General features: G+C 38.2%; 1 protein-coding gene across 1 annotated transcript; it reads left to right on the top strand.

The window, feature by feature from the left end:
- Window positions 1-3,636: 3,636 nt before the first annotated feature.
- LOC132255967 (uncharacterized) lies at window positions 3,637-15,192 on the top strand. Its single transcript, XM_059752142.1, has 6 exons — window positions 3,637-3,697; window positions 4,063-4,155; window positions 9,417-9,791; window positions 9,861-9,969; window positions 10,646-10,827; window positions 13,037-15,192. The coding sequence occupies exons 1-6, from the start codon at window positions 3,637-3,639 to the stop codon at window positions 13,135-13,137; spliced, it is 921 nt and encodes a 306-aa protein (XP_059608125.1). The 3' UTR covers window positions 13,138-15,192.
- Window positions 15,193-19,819: the final 4,627 nt, after the last annotated feature.

The raw sequence follows: 19,819 nt of genomic DNA, 5'->3' as shown, positions 1-19,819 counted from the left end.
TGACTATAATTATCTCCCCTTGGGCAAATCTATAAGCCTATGATTAGATGTCGAATTAATTATGTTAACTTGTATTTGTCGTCGTTCATTATGCGCTAACTTTGTGCGGCGTAGAGACAAACGTCTTGGAGTTTAATAAGTGATGTGTCAAGTTGAACTTTTCACCCGCAAAATGCATTTTCCTGAGACATTGGCAATGTTTTGGGGGGAAATTCAAAGAAGCAGAATTTTATATTTATCCGAAGACAAAGTGAATAGGAAGTTGAGAAACTTCTTGTCAGACAATTTGTATTCTTTTGTGCAAAAAAAAGTTCTCTTATACTATGGTTGTAACCTGAATTACTTTTCGATAGATGCGCACACAAAATCTCTCACAGTTGGGATAAGGAAGGAACATTGAGTTCACGGGGAGAAAACTTTAATTTACATCTTCGAGAACTTTGACGGTATAGTTTTAGTGGTTGGAAGTTGGTAAGGAGCCAGAGAGAGAGAGAGAGAGAGAGAAAAAAGCAGCAGTTCAGCAATTTTCGAACATACGAAACACTTTGTGGGCAAAGCTTTGGTGATTATATTACGTGTTCATGCTGGAATGGATTTAACAAAAGGGGCAAATCACAACGCGATTTAATGGCTTCAATCGAATAATTAAATGTTTGAATTAAAATAATCAAAAAAAATTATTTTCTCAAAGTAAAATTGCAAAACAATCCAAAATTTGAATAAAAATAGCAACAAATCAAGAATTTATTGACATTTTTATGAAAAAAAATCAAATTCTGATATAAAAAGTTCCGAAAAAAATCAAAAAAAATTATTGAAATTTTTATCCACAAAAAAAATTAAATTAACATTTTCATTTGTATGAAAAAAAAATTTAAGAAACATCACAAGGAATCCAAAAAAGATTAAAATTTGTATAAAATAATAAAAAGTTGAATAAAAATTACGCAAAAAATCAAAAATTTATTGAAATTTCTTTAATACATTTAAAATTTGAGTAAAAATCACGAGATAATCAAGAAATAATTGTATATTTACAAAGTTAATGATCTCAAATCGCGTGTGATTGCCCCCTTGGGATTTAATTTTAACATTAAATTACTCTCTTTTAATTTTCCGATGCACTTTTCACCCCTTTAGAGTATGGGCGCTCTTTGAGTGGATTTTCCGATTTTCCCGCGGGCACTTTTCAAATGAGATTTTCTAGTGGAGAAAAGTGAAGGAAAAGTGTGCTTTGCCATCACTAAACAGCCATAAAAATTCTCCAGGAGAGATTGAAGAGGGGCGCGGCCAAGAATGGTCCACAATGGTCCCGTTTTACTGCGTCAAGAGGAGGGAAATTGGGAGCAATCACAGTGCTATAAATTTTAAGACGATCAATTTTTCAAACCAAGAAGAAGAAGAAAAAAAACTGTGCGGAGAGTCAGCAAAATTGAGACTTCCGCCATCGATAAATTCTTGAGTCTTTCGTTTTTCTCCTCTTTCAGAGTTGGGGGGGGGGGACCTTTTGGCGCTCGTCTTGGCGCGGGCACCCCCATGAGACACCCCTAATGACAGCAATTTCGTACGGGAGGAAATCATCTGTCGATTTGGACAGGGACAAAAGTGGAGCGAAAGAAGCATATTTTCAGAAAGGAGTGAAAAGGGTCGAACATGTTGAGATCTTACGATTATTTTTCACTTCAAGACTGTGCCATAAATTCGTCCATTTCACTCCTTTTCTTGTCCAAGCAAGGAGGAATCATTAATATTTTCTTTACCGGGAGGGATGAAAGTTCTCAATAGCGTGGCTTTTCCTCTCAATTGACGCTCGTGGAAAAAGAATTGGCAGTGATTTTGCTTGAAATTTCGCAATTTCATGAGATTTAAGGGAAATTATACTACACAAGAGAAGCTGAAGAGAGAAAGCAAAGTTGGGCAAATTTATAGCAAAAGAATCACTCTGGACTATGAGAGAGTTGAAGAGTACTTTAGTGTTGATCTTGACTTATGAAAAATTCTAAGACTTTCGACCTATCTCAACATCTTTCCTGGCAAAAGAACGCACACTTTACATATTTTTCTCCTAAGAATAACTTGGAATGGTTTATTTTCTCTTCTATCCCACACTTTTGCCGTTCGACTGCTGTCACGGCGACGCGAAAAATGGAATTGTTAAGTGGAAGAGAAAAGTTCTATCCCAGTGATTTTGCAATTGAACCAGAGAAGAAGAAGAAACAAAAAGAGTGGCAAATTCATGCTCCTCGACAACTTCCATTCTTGCATGAGAATCTCACACTTGATCCATATTCTATGATTAATGAAGTGGTTTTCCTGTGCGAATTGTGGAGGGGGTGAAAAGTTCTCGGGCTGCATAAAATGCCAAGTTGAGTCTCTTTTGCATTTTTCACACTATGCACCGCCATATTGCATCTCTGCCACACATATATATGTTGCTCATCCTTGGCAAAAAGCATCACGCGGACGACCAAGGCATGATTCCCACAGCAAAAGCACGAAGAAGTGTGAGATAACTTGCGAGAAGAGAGAGAGAGACAGAGAGAGTAGAGAAGGAGAATAATCTCGTTTTAATTTATTTTATTGTTCTACACCCACTTGGATGGCGGTGTGGGGGTGAAAAAGGGCCACCAAAGCAGCATAAAAATGATGATTTATGATTTTTTTCTCTCTCCTCGTCCAGCGCCACCCCCACACCTTCTGACACGTTAAATTCCAGTAGAACAACTTTCACATCTCTGTCTATAATATTTTCTGGGGCTTTTTTCCGTTCGCCCATTCTTGATGCTTCACAGCATACAAAAGCACTTTTGCAACCCTCGCAGGGCACTTTTTTTTGCAGGCGCCACCCTATGGGTTTTCTGGGAGTAATTTGTGCACCCCGAAGGCGATATTGAAAAGTTTAACCCCAGACACAGTGAGCGAGAGAGATTTTTTGCCGAGCGACTGTAATCATGGGATTGAGGGGTGGAAAAAGGGCGCATAAATGATTGTTTTTGTCAGTATGACGTTGCATTGGATCATTAAAAAAGCATTAAAAGTCTATAAAGAAAGTCGAAATTCTTGTATGGCAATATTTGTCACATAACTGTCCACCAGAGGAAGGAGTCTTTTTGCTTATATGATTTGTTGTGCTTCTTATATTATTCTTCAAAACATTGTTACCAAAAGTCTGTACTTCTTGGCATTCTTTTGTGTAAATCTTTTTTTTTCAAATTATTCTTTGTGAAAACACCTTTTTAAAGCAACTTCTGGCGATGAGCATTTTGGCCATATTGCTCTTAAAATTACGTTTATTGATTGTTCAAACGAACCAAGATAATTGAGGAATTAAAAGTTAATTGATTAAATTGCTCCACATTCGATTGTGGCAAATAAATGTCACAAAATTTAATAACTCTCTGTGTTTGTATCGCCATAATATGCGCACAAATATCAATCCAGAGACTACGAATTTATCAATATTTTCTATGTGTAATTAAAAGTGGAAGTATTTTTGACTGAAAACAGTGACATTTGCCCATGATGATAAAATGTTTCAATGTTGGAGTTGTGTTGCAAACAGGAATTATTGAATAATTCTATCTGGGGAGCGACAAAATTGAGTGGATAACATTTTTGGTGACATTCCATAGATCAATGATTGCAGAAGTGGAGTCAAATAGGGTGGGTGAAGAGAGGCAGACATCGAGTGGGGCGCGTTTGGTGGTGGGTTTTTGCAGAGCACTTGCAGAGTGAATAAATTGTACGTGGAGGCGTTTCCCGAGGATTTTTCCGATGGATCTCGCGCAATATTTCTCCCCACATGTTAGATACTTGTGTTTCTGCCACTCTTCCTCCTCTTGCATGTTTGTTTTTTCGCATCGTGTGGCTCTCCACGGGCCGCGACGGGGTGTTTTGCGCGAGAGGGTGTGTGGAGAGAAAAGCAGAGGGCAAAAATTTATTTGTGTACTTCAACACCCCATGCCAGTCGGAGTCATAAATTCAGGAACGCAAAACACGAATTTATTGGCTCTATCTGGTGACATTATATTTTCTTTGTGACAACATGATTTATGCTATTAGATGATTTATTTGCAATTCCGTCTCACGGAGCGCCGATCAATGTGGTGAACGCCATCACTGACTCAAGTGTGTGTCTCGTGACCGACATCGGGGGTGAGTGTATTCAACAGGGCGGGCCGAATGTGGCTCTTGGCAAATAGAAAATTCATGCGGGGGAAATTGTTTAATTAAATTATCAAAGTAAACAGCATCCCCCATTGAAATGTTTATCAAAGGATCCAACGATGAAAGATGGTAAACATGCAGATTTGGGAAAAGGTTGCAGCCATATCTTTTGCCAAGGGGAAAGTCACTAATCAATTTTCTAAAGAAATCCTAATAAATCTCACTGAAATACTTAAAAAAAAAATCAAAATTTGAAGAGAAATAACTGCAATGTTATTGGTTTGAAATTGCGAGTGACTTTCCCCTTGTTTTTTAGCCTGCGAAACACACAAATTTGCTGGAATTTAATTACTTTCATATTAATTCATGCAATAACAATTTGTGGAAGATGAAATCTAAAATCTACAACACACTCAACTCTGCCAACGTTGTTAGCTTTAGTTTTTGTGGTCGCTCTTCATCGCCACACACACACAAGAACAATGCGATGAAGAATTGCAACAGACACAAAGTGCGGATCGTCAAGCATAAGAAGTACTAATTCAACTCACCATTCTCTCGCGTGGGGGGGGGTTAAAAATACAAATTTTTCTGCACATACTGAGTAAATATTTCGCAACAAAACACAAGATGGTAATTGGTTTCCCAACACAAAAGCGCACGCCAACCGAAAAAGCTCCTCATTTTTTCTTCTTCTCTACGCCGTCAGAGCGAGATATGAACTGTCGAGGGTGTTTTTTCCCAGGAGGGCCACAGGGCACCCATTAGCCGACCCACCCTCTTGAGAGGGAGGACTTTTAATTTTGTTATTCAAGTTTAATTTTATCTCACGACCAGGCAATTCACTCAATTTTTTAGTGCCCTTTTTGTCTCTGCGTGAGAATCTTTGCCTTTTTGGGGGATGTTTTATGAAGAGTCAATGTTTCGACATTTTATGCTTGCAATTCTTCTTCTTCTGTATGTGTGTGTTATATGGGATTTTGAAGAACAATGTGTGTTATTCTCACTGCAATGAGTTTATGCTGGGGGTGGGTAAAGCGAAGGGGGTTGTGAGGCAAATGGGTTGGAGGAGAGAGAGAGATTGTTTATCGCAAAAGCGTAAATTTCTCATGGGAGAGTAAGAAAAGTCTTGCAAGAGTGTTTTCATGGAAAACTCATAAAACACTCATCAAAAGTGGCGCCAATCTCTCACAGCGATGAGCAATTCCCTGTGCCAAATGGCACACAACCCGAAAAAAAGTGAGCTCAACGCGTTGCTTAGCTCACGAAAACGAGCTGTGATTGTTGTGAACTCAATTTGAGGCAAAACTCAGAGTCGGAGAATAACTTTGTGATCAGAAGGTTTTAAAAAAAATGCCAAGATTACAAGGAAGCTCTAGAAGAAGTGTTAAGTGTTGCAAGACACAAAGATGTTCGAAATTAATTGATGTGTCTTTGAGGCAAGGATCAAAGTGATGTGCAAATTAAATGGACAGTGTTGCCTTTACAAATAATATCCAATTGCGAAGTCTGTGACGGAAGTCACCACAGAAGATGGCAACGGTGATCAATTATTGAGGCACCTAATCAGACATCATATTAATTACTCTCAAGTGTACGTGATTGATGGACCCTTTGAAGTCAATTACCCATTCCGGGCACTCATTGATTCACTCCTCCCCCCTTCCACCCCTGGCTCTTCGGCACACGTCCACCTTAATTTGTTTTCCCACCCACTCTCTGCTTGTTTAACATATAAAGCAAATCTCCAGCACAAACTCTGGGCAGTTTTTTCTCGTCTTATATTGATTGAGATTTTGTCGAATGGGGCGCGCACTCTCAGGATTCCTCAATTGTTGTGCTCTGGGGGGGAGGGTTGTTCTTGGGGTAGCGAGAGAGTAAGGCAAGAAAAAACGCAACAACTCTCAGGCAATTTCTCTCTGACCTCCCTCGATTTTCCTGTTCTGGTCAACAAGGGTGGAAAATATCCTTTCAGTCCACTCAATCAAGCGATTTCTCTCAAGTGCCCCGAACAGAATTGCTGGACAATTTCTGCCCCTTCCCTTTAGGCACATACACACACACACACACACACACTCCATTCTTAAGTGTAATAAATGATTTCAATGCAAGCCTTCGACCCGGCAGCTGAATTACCCAGAAAAATGTGTTTCTTCAGCGAATTTCCCAGAGGAGAGCAATTTGGTGATTGTACAAATACACTTCACATTCGCTGGTATTTTGTCCGAAGAAAGGGACCAGCTTTAAATAGACTTTGGGAAATGAACTTCGCACTTTTCAACATTTCAGCGAACACAAATTGCTAAGATTTTAATTTTGAAGATTTAAAAAGCTAATTTCTTTGCTTTTTTTAGGTAAAAACTTAATAATTTGATTGATGCACAATCGATCAAATTTACAGGCTCTCAGACACATTTTATAATAACACAGAATGAAAAGTCCATGGAAATTGAACTTTCTGTTTCCTTACTAAGTTCTGATTAATGTAAAGGAATAAATTTAGCAAAATATTTAGCGAAAAAAGAGCAGGAAAACTCGGAAAATTCAAAATATTGCTAAATAAATTGATATGAATTAAATACTTCGGCTTAGCACTTTTGAGCTAAAATACCTGCTTTTTTTAGCTCTTTTTGGCTCATTGTCGAACGTCTTGCGAATATCTTTCTACGTTGGTTCCAATAATCCACAAATAACTAATTCAATATGAAATTTATTCTATTGAGTGAAGAGTGAAGTGAATTGTGTGCAGAGAAAATGTCTGGGGAAAATTCCATGATTTTGGTGTGGAAATTGAGAACCAGAAGATGGAATGTTGGACGGAATGTGTTGACTAACAAGGGAAAATCTTCATAACACGAGGTCATATTGTCAAATGGGATTTTCTCATGAGGAAAAGCCACGAGTGTTATAATTGAAATTCTCACATTGCAACTGGTAATTAGATGCACGGAGAAATTCGTCTTAGCTCAGGATATTTGTGGTATAAATGTTTGTGTTGATTCTCCCAGGAATTTCATGCGAGACGCTCGTGATTTGCTGGGAAGTGATTGTGGTCGGAGGGATAGCGATAAAAAGGGACGATTTTCTTCCATTTCTCCCGTTCATGTCCTTTTCTCCGTTGCCCGCCAAATGTTTGCCTCAAGATCACTTTTCTCCACATGACTTCACGTGGCATTCATCGTGATGTTGCCGAAAGTGGCCAAAGAGAGATTGAATCGATAGTTGTTGTCATTGGGTTTGATAACACCCAGAAATTATTTCCGCCCACTCTCGGGCGCACCCCAATTGAGAATTTAACGATGGAATTCTCCCTTGTGATTGTTTTTTTTTTGCTGTGCAATTCTGAAGATTCCATATCGAGATACTTTTTCCCGCCGCCTGAAATCTCAATACTTTTCTTGGGATTCTATTTTTTTTCACCCTTGATAAGATGGGAAATTGTAGTGGTTTCAAATTCAATTTCTCTGTTTTAAATTTTATATTACATGTCACTTTAAATATTCCATGAGTTTTCTAGTGAAATTTATCAAAGCGATGCATTTGATTGGATTAAATTATATGACGAATTCAGGTGAATAATTTAATTTCGATGGCATTCACTTTTCGTAATGCCGTGAAATTGCAGTAAACTTTAAAATAAATTTGACAGATAATAAGTTTGACGGAAAATTCTGACAGAGTTGTCACATTCAAACTGGCAGTTATGTAACGGACATCTCATCAATCATAGAAGAAGTTTTCTGCCGGTGGATTTCCACTGGGTGTGAACCTGAGTGGGTCTCAAGGGTGTCATTTGGGGAATGGGGGTGGGAAAGGGCCTCCCAATGACGACAGTCTTCCATGACACAGATGCGTGTGTGTGTGCTAAAAATTTGCCGCCGGGAAAGGGCGGAAAAAACGACCCGGAATTATTAATCGGTCTGAGTTCAATTATTAAAACGCAATTGAGTGTCCCACCCACACATTCGCCAACGTGTTCACCCCCATGTCGTGCACAGCGATGCTCAGGGGGTGGACTTATAACTCTTTTGTGATGTGCACCATTTGTTGGGTGTCGTATGGCATAATATTCCACCCGGAGAGCTGTATGCTGTCAGTGGCATAGGCGAGCCGTGAGCGGGGTTTGAGGGCTCGGGGGATGATTGATGCATCGGAACGGAGCCACCCCAGTGTTGGGCCGAGAATGCCTCTGGAGGGGCGCGCAGTTCATGCTCGATTGTGGGTTGGGATGCTTAATTTATTTTCTACTTTAATGAAAATTTCATACACCGCGCCGCTGCCGAAACATACGCTCACGTGGTAAATATTCTGATTAATTATGGTAATGGTGCGGTTGCTCCCCCCCCACCCCCCGTCCGCCAGCCCCACGATCGCCGTCATCTGAGGAGCGAGAGAAAAAGAGTTAAATGACTGTAAATTTGCCATGGTGCGGGTATTTAGCCCGTGGTACAGCGATGCCAGATGCAAGGGTGGCATGGAAATGAAAAAGGTTAACTGCGCGCGGGGGTGTTTTTGAGGCAAATGGAGCACCCTTGAAATCGTATTACCATAACAGAGTGGCTTTACACCACTCTTCCAGACTCACTCCTGACATTCTCTCCATGTCAGTCGTCTCTGATGTGAAAACATTTCCCGCAGAATTATTACCATCAGGATTAAATTTTAATCATTTGCCAAAGTTCTTTTCTCGCTGGAAAGGCAATGAAGCGCGCAATTCTGTGTTTAAAATTCCATTGACAGGGGATCGAACACTGTTTTTTTTGTTTCTTTTCCAGTGAAGTGTCAAGTTGTGAAGGGTTTTGGAATCTGTCATGCCTGGAAAGACTTGTGAATAGAGAGCATTTGTTTGGGGTGAAGAAGAGGGAAATGAAAGTTAATCACATTTTTAATTCAATATTGTCATAATTTTCATCTAAAGAGCGTGAAATATATTTTATTAATAAGAGTTTTTGATTAAATTTAAGTTTATTTGTGTCTGAACAATAGAAACAATGGAAAAAATAACGACAATTCTGTATTTGTGTACATTTATTTCTAGTCTTCGTAATCACAAAATTCTACCCCATAAAAGCTCAATTCTGAGCTTTAAGTTGAGCCATTTTTCTCAGTGTGTCTCAATTCCTATTCTCTCCCTTGTATTCTTCTCTCATTCAATGACGAGGGTATTTTGCGGTCACTGCACTGCCCTCGAGCAGATTTATATGTGATATATTGAGCGAAAAATCTCCGCTTTTCCTCTCTCTTCACAGGCAACATCTCAGGCGTATCAATCAAGAAGCTTCGCGTGCCGCCGGTTTATGTCCTCGATGACACTGCCAACGCCATTCGCAATCCGCTGATCCTCGATTGTGACTACAAAGTGGAGCAAGGCGAGTCTGGCCTGGTGGTGAAGTGGCTGCAAAACGGTCAGCCTGTGTACCAATGGATTCCCGGCTCGAAGCCCTTTCCGCTGTCGTACTTCCGTGGTCATGTGGACACGAAGTATGAGGCGTCCAAGGCGCCAGAGGCCAAACATCGCGCCATTGCCATCACGCAGCCACTGTACAACATGACCGGCAACTACACGTGCTCCGTGGCGTCATTCCAGTCGCAGGACAAGAGGACGTCATTCCTTCAGATTGTCGGTGAGTTTCTCTGGGCGAACGCGTGTTCTTTTGTGCTCGTGGCTGAATTTGAGTGTTTCTTCGCTCCAGTGCCAGACAACGACTTCCAATTGAGCTACAATTGCTGTGACGAGGAGAATGCCATCACGGTTCAGTGCTCCACGCTGAAGGTGTTCCCGGAGCCAACACTGACACTCTCGTGAGTATCTGTACAATGCTATTTGAGAACTTTGTGCACAAATTTCACCTTTGCCAACGATATTTATAAAATTGGAGACACTATATAGAAGTGTATTCCACTCTAGTCAACTGATTGACAAGACTTTCCACTATCGAATACTTTTATAGAGTATAAATTAGAAGAAATATATTGAGAAGAAGTGCTTTTTCATTTCTATATGCAAATTCACAGCTATTCTCTCTTTATTTCCCAAAAAAATCTATTCAAAGACAGTTTGAAAACCGTTGGAAATTTCATAAATAATGCAGAGCAAGGGTGAGATAATCACAGACACTTCCAGAACTTTAACTATGCCTAAAACATAAATCATAACCTCAAATTTAGGAGTTCTTGACATAAATAGTTATTCCAATTGATGTGGCCCAAATTTGTGTGTTTCAAGTGTTATTTTATAAACTAAATTGCAAATTTTCAAGCCTTCTACTTCTCAAATACTTCAGCTCAGCTGTACACCAGTTTTCATCATAATATCTCCCCCTTGGTGCATAGCAAACTGATATATTTACTGTGGAAATTGTGAGCACTCTTTGAGGGGGTGATGAAAAGCTCCCTTTGGGCTTTTTTGCTGTCCCTCATGAGGGTCAAATGCAATTTTCACGAAGACATGGTTTACGCTTTACCTCTCTCTCCTCAGGGTGGACAACATGCTCGTGGACACGGGAGAAGAGAAGAAGCGCAAGAAGCAGAACGGTCTCTTCGAGTCCATTCTCACGTGGAAGGTGAATCGCGCCCAGTTGGAACCGCCAGTCACCTTCAATTGCGCCCTGTCGATCCCCGGCACGAATTACAGCGTGCGACGCGAAACTATCTACTACGGTGAGTTTGATTGCGAAAATGGTGGGTTTGCGAAGGCGTGCTCAATTGGCAAATAAATTCAAATTGCTGCTCTTGACTCTCTCTCTCTCGCAATTTTCACAAATTGCACACTGTCTTCTCTGTCGGCAGCAAATAGAATTCCTTTTACCATTTGGAAAAGAACGCAGGACTAATTGACAAGTCACACGAATCACTTTCGCCACGGCGGTTTGTATTCATTTTGTCAAGGGGGAGATTAATATGTCTGATAAATCTGGTTTAAGATATGTCTGAACAAAACACAGTTTGGAAGCTTTCTTTTAAGCTCAAAACACTTTTTCTTCTCCATAACATAGATCATGCTAACGCCCCAGCACAATCTACCTTTCTGTTGACATTACTATTTCCCGATAAGAAGATATGGAGGGCCTCCAATGCTTTCAATTTCATCTCATATGATTTGCCAATGAGCCTCAAAAATGCTGATTGAGAGGCAAAGTTTTGAGGTTATCTTCGATCATAACACAATTTGCAGGATTTCTTGGACATCAAATGTTCAGAATTGCAATGTTGATTTTGTATGAAAGAATGCTTAAAGACTGGGGATTTCTGTTTAGCACAAGCATTTACGTACTAGAATGCGAAATATTCACTAAATCTCTTTCCCAATTCGCTACATAACCTAGATAATGAATTGTTTTGATTGATTCTACATAGAAAATTAAAAGGACTCCGAAAGAATCAGGATAATTTGGCAGTGAAATAAGCATTCAGGAAAGGAATATGGCAAGTTTGTCAACACTTCTACTATTTAAGTACTTCTTGTTGCGCTGTACACCACTTCTGGACTGTATTATCTCCCCCTTACAATTTTTTATTGAGATTATTCAATTCAGGGCATGAATCAATTTCACCACCAAAATGCTCCAGGATCGTTCGCTAACACTCGTATCTCTCTCTCTCTCTTTTCTTCTCTTTGGCCCCAAAACGACGGGTTGTTTGTGAATAAATTCACCGACATTTTAAGCGTGAAGGGAATAAGCAATGCTTTGGAAAAGATGAGAGAATATCGATTGCCTTCAGGGAGGATTTACGCTAAATCCACCCAGGGAATATTTTACAGTGCGTCTCGAAGACAGAGCGAAAAAACGGTGAAGCTTGAATTTAAAGCTCCGATGGAAGGAGAGAAAAAAGCTGTTTACACTAAAAGCACACACACACCTTGAGGAATCTCTTTGGAGTCCTCTGGATTTTGTGGGTTTTTTTCACGCCTCCGATTCACCGGCAGACTGGGATTATTTTATGAGTTTTCTCCTGGTGAATAAATGGGTATATTCCAAAGCTCTCCACATCCGGAAGTGCCTAGGAAAATGGAGAGGAGACCGGAAAAATTCATAATAATTTATTTCTATTATTTCACGCCACACAGGATTTTTCCCTGTGTGGTGGTGGGGGGAAAAAAGAGAGAAAGAGCTTCCTGTTGCCAGAGAAACTCTTAATTTGACCATCATTTATCTTCACGCCGGATCTTTAAAGTGGAAATCCACGCTACTAAATCCAAATTCTATTCCATCAGGGTGGCAAAAAAAGCTCCCCTAAAACCACCCAATGATGAGATTTCCTCCAAATATTTCCTCAATCATTTAATTAACTTCTCCCCACAAAATGATCTCTCGGCGATTACAAATTGGGGAGAAAAGCCTGCGGAGACGCAATGAAATCATTTATCTCCTTGGGCGGAGATGGAAAATGTGTCAAAAATCTGTGCCCACAAAGACGCGAAGATTGAAAGTCACGCTTTGCCCAGATTTAAATTAATTGACGCTGACGGTGAAAATCAAGGGGCAAATATTATGGTTAGAAGTGATGTACAGCGTTTACAATTTCTCTTTCAACAAATTGAGGCATTTTCTAGAAATATATTGAGAAAATCAATTTTATTGCCTTTTTATGTTATGTTATTGATTTAAAACAGATTTTAGTGTCCAAAAAACCCTCAAAATAATCCAATGTGTGTTTGAATTCATCCCAATCCATGAAGCTAAGTATTTGAAGAGCTTAAACCTCTTGTAACGGAAAAACTTGGATTAGATTGTGAAAATGCCTTTTTAGGTGCGTTCTGAAGTGTAATTTGTGCCATATTATCTCCCCCTTGGTGAAAACCGCACACGTTTTTTTCCCTTCACATTTTCTCCGTGGGTTGGAAAATAAATTTTCGTCTCGCTTGTAGTTGGCGCATCAACATCATCTGTTGATGCTCTCTTGCCGACAGTCAGCCTCCTTCTTGGCGTCTTAATTAATCACCTCCTCCGGGAGTGTCAACTTGTGTAAATGACAGCGAAAATGCTCGAAGCAGGAGGAGTGCAACAATGGACATCCAAGGCCCATCTTTCGCCTCCTCGCCACTCTCTCGCCTCATCTTTCCGCCTTGCGCGGCGACTCAAGTGGCGACGAGCACCCACCCCACGAGTAGAGGGATAAGTTTCTATATAGGTAAATGTTATGTAGGGCAGAAGATGGCATAAGATGTTATACTGAGTGTACATAAATTAAGTATTGAATGACCAAAAAAAAAGAACTAAGACAGGAGGCAAGAAGACAATTGAAATGTGCATGAAAATTATAATTGTATATGTTTTACTGTGTGAGCAACAGAAAGTCAGCGTAAAATGTCATTAGTTTCCCTCTTCACAATCATAACTAATGCCGTCTTGAATGTATTGTTGTCACTTGAACATTATACTTTCTACCCATTTTAAGCATCTCTGGGCTCTGTCAGAACAGATAAAACTGATTGATTGTGGCTTGTGTTATTAAATTTTAAATGAATTGACTTTAAATCCAACTGTCATTTCACATACGTCAATTTGCCCTACAATTGATTGCTAAGACACTACTATTCTTGTCTTGTCTTGCTGTATTTCTTCCCTAATCTTCACAATTTCAATCATCTTTGAACTTTGGATCTTTCTCAATCTGATTTGCACAATCTATTGGATCGTTGGAACATTACGGATTTCATATTTCAATTTGTAAATTCGAAATACAAACTTAACGCTTTTCATAGCTTATATTGATGACCGCCTGGCGGCGCTAGTGTAAAGTACGAATGAAATACGAACGAGAAAGCGTTGCAAGGCGAAATTGGGAGTTTCTGGCCAGTGAATCCGCGACTTTTCCTGACATTAGGCGTATTTTCGATGGGATTCTTGAAGGATTCTGCTAGCCAGAATGTTCAGGAAAATATCTTTTTGTTGTGAAATGTACGAGTGAATAATAAATAGAATCCAAAAGTACTTCTAAATGCTGTCCTAACGCTGTTAGTTTCACATAACCTCAATTTGGTGTATTGAAATGCGTAAAATTGCCAGAAAAATTCAATTTATCTTATGTTTATCTGTAATCTGTTTTTCTGTAATAGAAGATAAAATCTCGTCAGCATTAGTAAATGTTATGAATCGTAATGTTGCAACGTCTTGTTTTTTTTTTTTTTAAAATTCATAACTTCAAGAAACTTTCAGTGTTTTTCTGTCTATCCGTTTCGATCTTTGCAACTAAAATGCATCTTGTTATGTGTGAAATGACATCTGGTGATAAATTATCTTGAACGTCACGTGAATCAAAAATTTTTCTTATTTCCCTGTGAAAAATGGGAAACAGAAACACAAGAATGATTTCAATATAACTTCTCATTGTCACTGTTAAGCTGTGAGATTAACAATATACACCAAATAATATTGTACTAAGTGGAAGTAATTAGGTGTTGAATAATTAAAAAAAAAAATACACTTTGACACATCATCAAATGAAGTTGCAATTTTAACTCAATGTTTTATCAGGTTTTAATTAGACATTGCGATGTATTTTCATGATGTGTTTTTCATTGGGTTTTACTTTAATTGCAATTTGAGGCACTAACGAGAATGGCAATCGAGAGATAAATTCGGAAAATTAACATCGTAGAGCATTTGGAAAAGGATGAACGTACAGCAATTCAGTGATTTTTGTATTTTTTTTGGTGAAAAAGAAAAATATTTTCTCTAGTTTTAGGTGAAAAATTGGAAGTGAAGATGAGAAATTATGTGAATTATGGCCTTTTCTAAACCAATTGGACGACGTATAATTATTAATTTCCCTCTGGGCGGAAAGTTGGAGATGAGAAAAGGAGGAAAGAAAACTAAATTTGTAATATATAGTTATAATTATATTTTAGGAATTGTATAAAATTGGCATCTAATATATATTGTTGAATTTATTCTAAGGCGCTAAGATAGAGACACAATCGAAGAAGAAGAAAAAAAACTAACGAAGAAAAACCACCCAGAAATCTTTTGAGCGACGAAAATATTTTAATATTTTAAGAGATTTAATAAAAAAAAAACGAAATGCTACTTAAAAAGTGACTCTCTCAAATTAACTGTGAATGAAAAGCGAATGAATGGCATGAAATGCTTCATTGATGAAATTGTTATTCCAGCAACTTTATTTACTATTATTTGTATCGCGTGAAAATTTGTTATTTCATTCGAGAAAAAAAATGCACGCGGCAAATTTAATTTGGGAAATTTCATGAATAATTTCTGTGTCAATGTATAAAAAGTGGAAAAAGGGCGGGCAAAATAAAAAAAATAAAAAATTCTGATGGTGAAAAATTGATGGGAAATTTGCATAAAATACACCAACTTCACGTGCAGACAGAAAAATATATACAGTGGTGAAAATTCACTTAGGACACTCAGATGGAATTTTGTGTCAATACTTTTTTTGTGTCAAAAAATGCGACATTTCTACCAATTGTAGGGACATTTATCTTAAGACAAAAAATTATTGGAATTTTATGATTTTTCAAATGGCGTTGAGATCATGGCGATATCTCTGCTAAAAATTTAATGATTTTACTAAAAAGTAAAATTATCCATTTTTTCTGCGAATCTTCCATTTTTCGCAATTTTATTGTAAAATTTTACGTTTTTTTGACAAAATAGAATCAATTGACAGCTGACAGCGGAATACGAAGCTAGTGTGGCGCTAGTGTCGACAAAGAAGAATAACACCTGAGTGTGTTTAGCGTCAGATCAGCCATAAATTATTACGCAAGTCTGTATAATTGAAAAATATCGAATTCATTACAATAAGAATTAAAAATGTCCTATTAACTTTTTCGCCACTGTGAATATATTGAAAGCGAGAAAAAGAAGGAAAAAGTTGTGCGAAAAGGGGTTGTGCCGACGAAAAAGGGGGGTTGAATGTATAGAGAGAAATAAATATAGTGGAAAAATATTTATGATAAAATTATGGAGATGTGATATTTTGTGTTTCGCATCATTGAACCACAATTGGATTTATCAGTGGCCAATGCAAAATATGCAATGGCCAACAATGACGGAAATTTGCATAACAATGTAAGGGATTGTGTGCATGATTTTTGGGGGTTTGGGAAATTGCCTCAAAATCATGTTGCAAATGAAAAAAGGAGAGAGTGAAAAGGAATCCCGCGCATTCATGTTGTGAATGATGAAAGAAAAAAAAATACCTATAGAAAATATGTGGACTTTTTTGTCGCTGACATGAGAAGAAATATTTGTAAATAATATTTAATGAGATGATATAAAATGAAACATTTTCAATGTAAACCAAAATATATTGTGTTTTATTCTCTCCCGGTAAACCCGTGAACCCAGAAAGTCCTCATTGATATTCATGAAGCGCCTCCTTTTTTCTGCTGTTTTGTTTATCCAATTGATAACATTGCTTTTGCAGCCTTTGCATTTTATTTTTCCACAGTGCAAAAATATGGTTTATAAAATGAAGTGATAAAAATACCCCAAATTTCGTTGACAATTCATATTTTGATTCCCTTTTTCATTCCAGCTTCAGAGTGTGTTGCAATTTTCATTTATGCAAACCTTATCTTTCCGCTCGGGCGGAGCTTTTTGATACAAAAAGCATATTTTAAAATATATATCAAATTGAATCCACACAAATACAAAAAGACCGCAAAATGCGTCTGGCGTGCAAAAGCACAACTATTTTCGAACACGCTTGTTTCATTTTGTATGTATTTTTTAACATCTTTCATGCATATTTTTGCATCACTTTCCGGAAAAATTTTTCATTCAAAAACGCTTAATTACATTAGCGTCAAATCAGTCTTCAAAGTAATGATAGAAGATGCTAAAGAACATTGACCTGTTGGACAACAAAATCTGGTTCTTTTCTCTACAAAAGAATGAAGCTAAGAACATTTTCTTGTTTGTTCAATTTTGAATAAACTTTCAGGTGAGATTTTTTTCAATGAGAAAAGCTTCAGTCTTATTGGCATTAAAAAAGGTAAGTAGACGAAAATTTTCTCATATATAAATAGTTTAGAGATGTTATCAACAAGGCGGAGATATTGTGGTCAGATGTGGTGTACAGATTAGTAGAAGTTTAAGGAAGTGGAAATGTTTTAGTTTTTGCAATATTTCGTTCACAGCTTTGATTTTACATCTATTTTCTTTTACTCTTAAGTTTTAATTTTTTTATATTTTTCTAGGTTATGTAACTGATTTTGGACTAAAAAAAATATTCAAAAGTAAAAATTTTTGTACCTAGATTCAAAAGATTTTTAACTTTATTGCTTGACTTCGGTTTTAGTCTACTCAATTGTAGTGGTGTACAGATTTAAGCCACAATATCTTCCCCTTGGTTATCAAGAAGTAATGCAAAGTTTCCTCTTATGTGGGAGAAAATGTACAAACAGTTGAGGATAATCTAACTTGTTGCAAAATTAGTGGTTTTTACCTCCCCAAAAAGTTATTCATAGAAGAGCTATTTTCCGTTGTTACCAAAAGGTGCGGCTTAACATGTAAATCATCCGCCAAAGAAGTCGCAGTGAAAGGAAGTTTCAGCTAAAATGTGGTAAAAAGTGCAGACAAAACTGGAGATGGTTTGGTATTTTCAAAGGCAACTGTTAGAAAGAAATTCGAATGCATGAAATATTTTCATGATTGGACGCAGAAGAAAAGCGCCTCATTAAAGAATGCCAAGTGACAAAGTGGTGCAAACCACGCGAATTAAATAAATTCTCTCACACTTATGAGCATTCTTGGCGGGGTGAGAGAGAGAGAGTGAGAGTGACAAGGTATTTCGGGGGGAAATTTGTCGTCATTAGAGTAGCAATGTTTTTCCCTCATTTTGCAAAACTTTCCAACGACACGAATCACAATTGGATGAGCTTGAAAACATTTCCCATCAAATTATAGTGTACTTTTTCCAATGTTGGATTGTAGTCTAAAGCATTCTGCATTATGAATTCACAAAATGGTAGAAAATATCACAATAGAGACAGAGTTCCACCTTTCTGAACAAATGAGTTTATTTTAATTTTAATACAAATTGTACATTTCATTAAATTCACGCAAGAGAGAGAAAGAAGAGAGAGAGAGAGAAAATAGGAAAAACTTCCACCAAACAGTTTTTGAATAATTTTCCGTGTGTTAAATTATTTTGCAGAACTTTGCAATAAATTTAATTGAAAACTTAACCTCACACTCTGTACCTCATTTGCTACCCCATTAATTGAGGGTTTAGCCTGGTTTTCCTTCACCTTGCGTTTCTCGTCGCTCTAACTCATATTCTCGCGAAGGTGTGCGACGATAACGTCCTCACATTCGTCATGGTGGACGCATAAATTAATATTTCTCACCTCCTAATTACATAATCACGACTTAAATCTCGTGGTAGCACTCCAATTCCATGCCCTAAAGTCCTTACTCACTGCGAGAGAGTGAAAAAAAAAACAAACAAACATCCAAACCAAAGTGTTAAGAAAATGCTTCCTGGGCACAATCTGGAATGGAAAGTTCCATTAATGCATTTGCCACACGTGAAAATAATCCAAAAAAGCTCTGCATCATTTCTGGGGTGGAAAAAGCTGTCTCTCCTTGCGTGAAGATAAATCAATGTTGTGCACAGAGTCACGTTTTGCATTACATATGTATATCTTGTGTTTTTCAGCTCTATCTCGTCTGGGTTTGTGTGTGCAAAAAATTTCGGATAAATAAAACTTGTTGGATTTGAGAATTGAGAGACGTGCTTTCGCGCTTTTGACTTTCATTTCCACAGAGTGGCGCTGTATCAAAAGCTCTCCGAAAGGTAAATATTTGCTTTATCAATTAAAGGGAGTGAGATTGCAAGTGTAAATATTCGAGTCTGATCATCATGCTTTTCAACAGCACAAAAGAGTGGAAATTGCACGTTGAGTTATAAAGAATTGATGGAAAGCGGAGAATCACACTGAGAAAAATGTATAACCTGTAAAATAACGTTGTATAATTGTGCATCTTTATTCTTTAAAGATAATGACTAAATTGTGACCTCGAATCGCGTTTTCTTCTTGCTGGGGTTTTCCTGCTGAGAAATATGGCTTTTCTCGGGTGGTGCAAAATCCAGGTCGCTGGGAAATCAACTTTTCCATTCCACACAGTAGGACAGTTGCAGTGGGGAATTGAATGGAAATTGAAAAGTGATTGAAGGTGAAATTTCATTTTGTCGCGCGCGCGGCAAGAGGAAATTTTCCTCACACGATGGCAAAATCGCGAACCCCACAGAGAGAATCCATCTGGGGGCCTTGTGGGTGGAGGTGGATGCCGATTTATGCGGCCATCCCAAGTCTGCAAGATGCGAAATGGCCTCTTCAGGATCTATTGTTGCTCCTCCTGTGCTGTAATATTTCGTGTAATGCAATTTCAACATTTTTATCACCCTCAGCCAAGCATTTTTATGCTGAGACACTGTCATAAGAGCCCGTGCGCTATTGGAGGCTCTCCGCCCATCCTCAACTCCAATGTTAGTGGGCCATAATACGCTCACGATGATGTCTGTTTTGTCATTTTATTCCACTCCCCATCCACCCCCCAAAAAAGAAACCCCATCATGTGTGTCTTCAGCGGAGCCGCGCGCGCTCTTCCGCGCCGCCCAGCGAATACGAACCATGTGGAAAATGGTAAGAAATTTCATGTGAATTTATAAC

This window comes from Phlebotomus argentipes, unplaced genomic scaffold (assembly GCF_947086385.1).
Source record: "Phlebotomus argentipes unplaced genomic scaffold, Phlebotomus argentipes genome assembly contig_5, whole genome shotgun sequence".
Taxonomy (NCBI): domain Eukaryota; kingdom Metazoa; phylum Arthropoda; class Insecta; order Diptera; family Psychodidae; genus Phlebotomus; species Phlebotomus argentipes.
Note: the sequence above shows the minus strand (reverse complement) of the source record. Positions and strands in the feature narration are given on the sequence as shown.

Excerpts from the sequence above, each read along its gene's own strand:
- LOC132255967 (XM_059752142.1), top strand. The coding sequence starts at position 3,637 with ATGATTGCAGAAGTGGAGTCAAATAGGGTGGGTGAAGAGAGGCAGACA. Across the intron at positions 3,698-4,062 it reads GCAGACATCGAGTGGGGCGC|ATGATTTATTTGCAATTCCG; the intron begins GTTTGGTGGTGG and ends TTATGCTATTAG. Across the intron at positions 10,828-13,036 it reads ACGCGAAACTATCTACTACG|TTGGCGCATCAACATCATCT; the intron begins GTGAGTTTGATT and ends TCTCGCTTGTAG.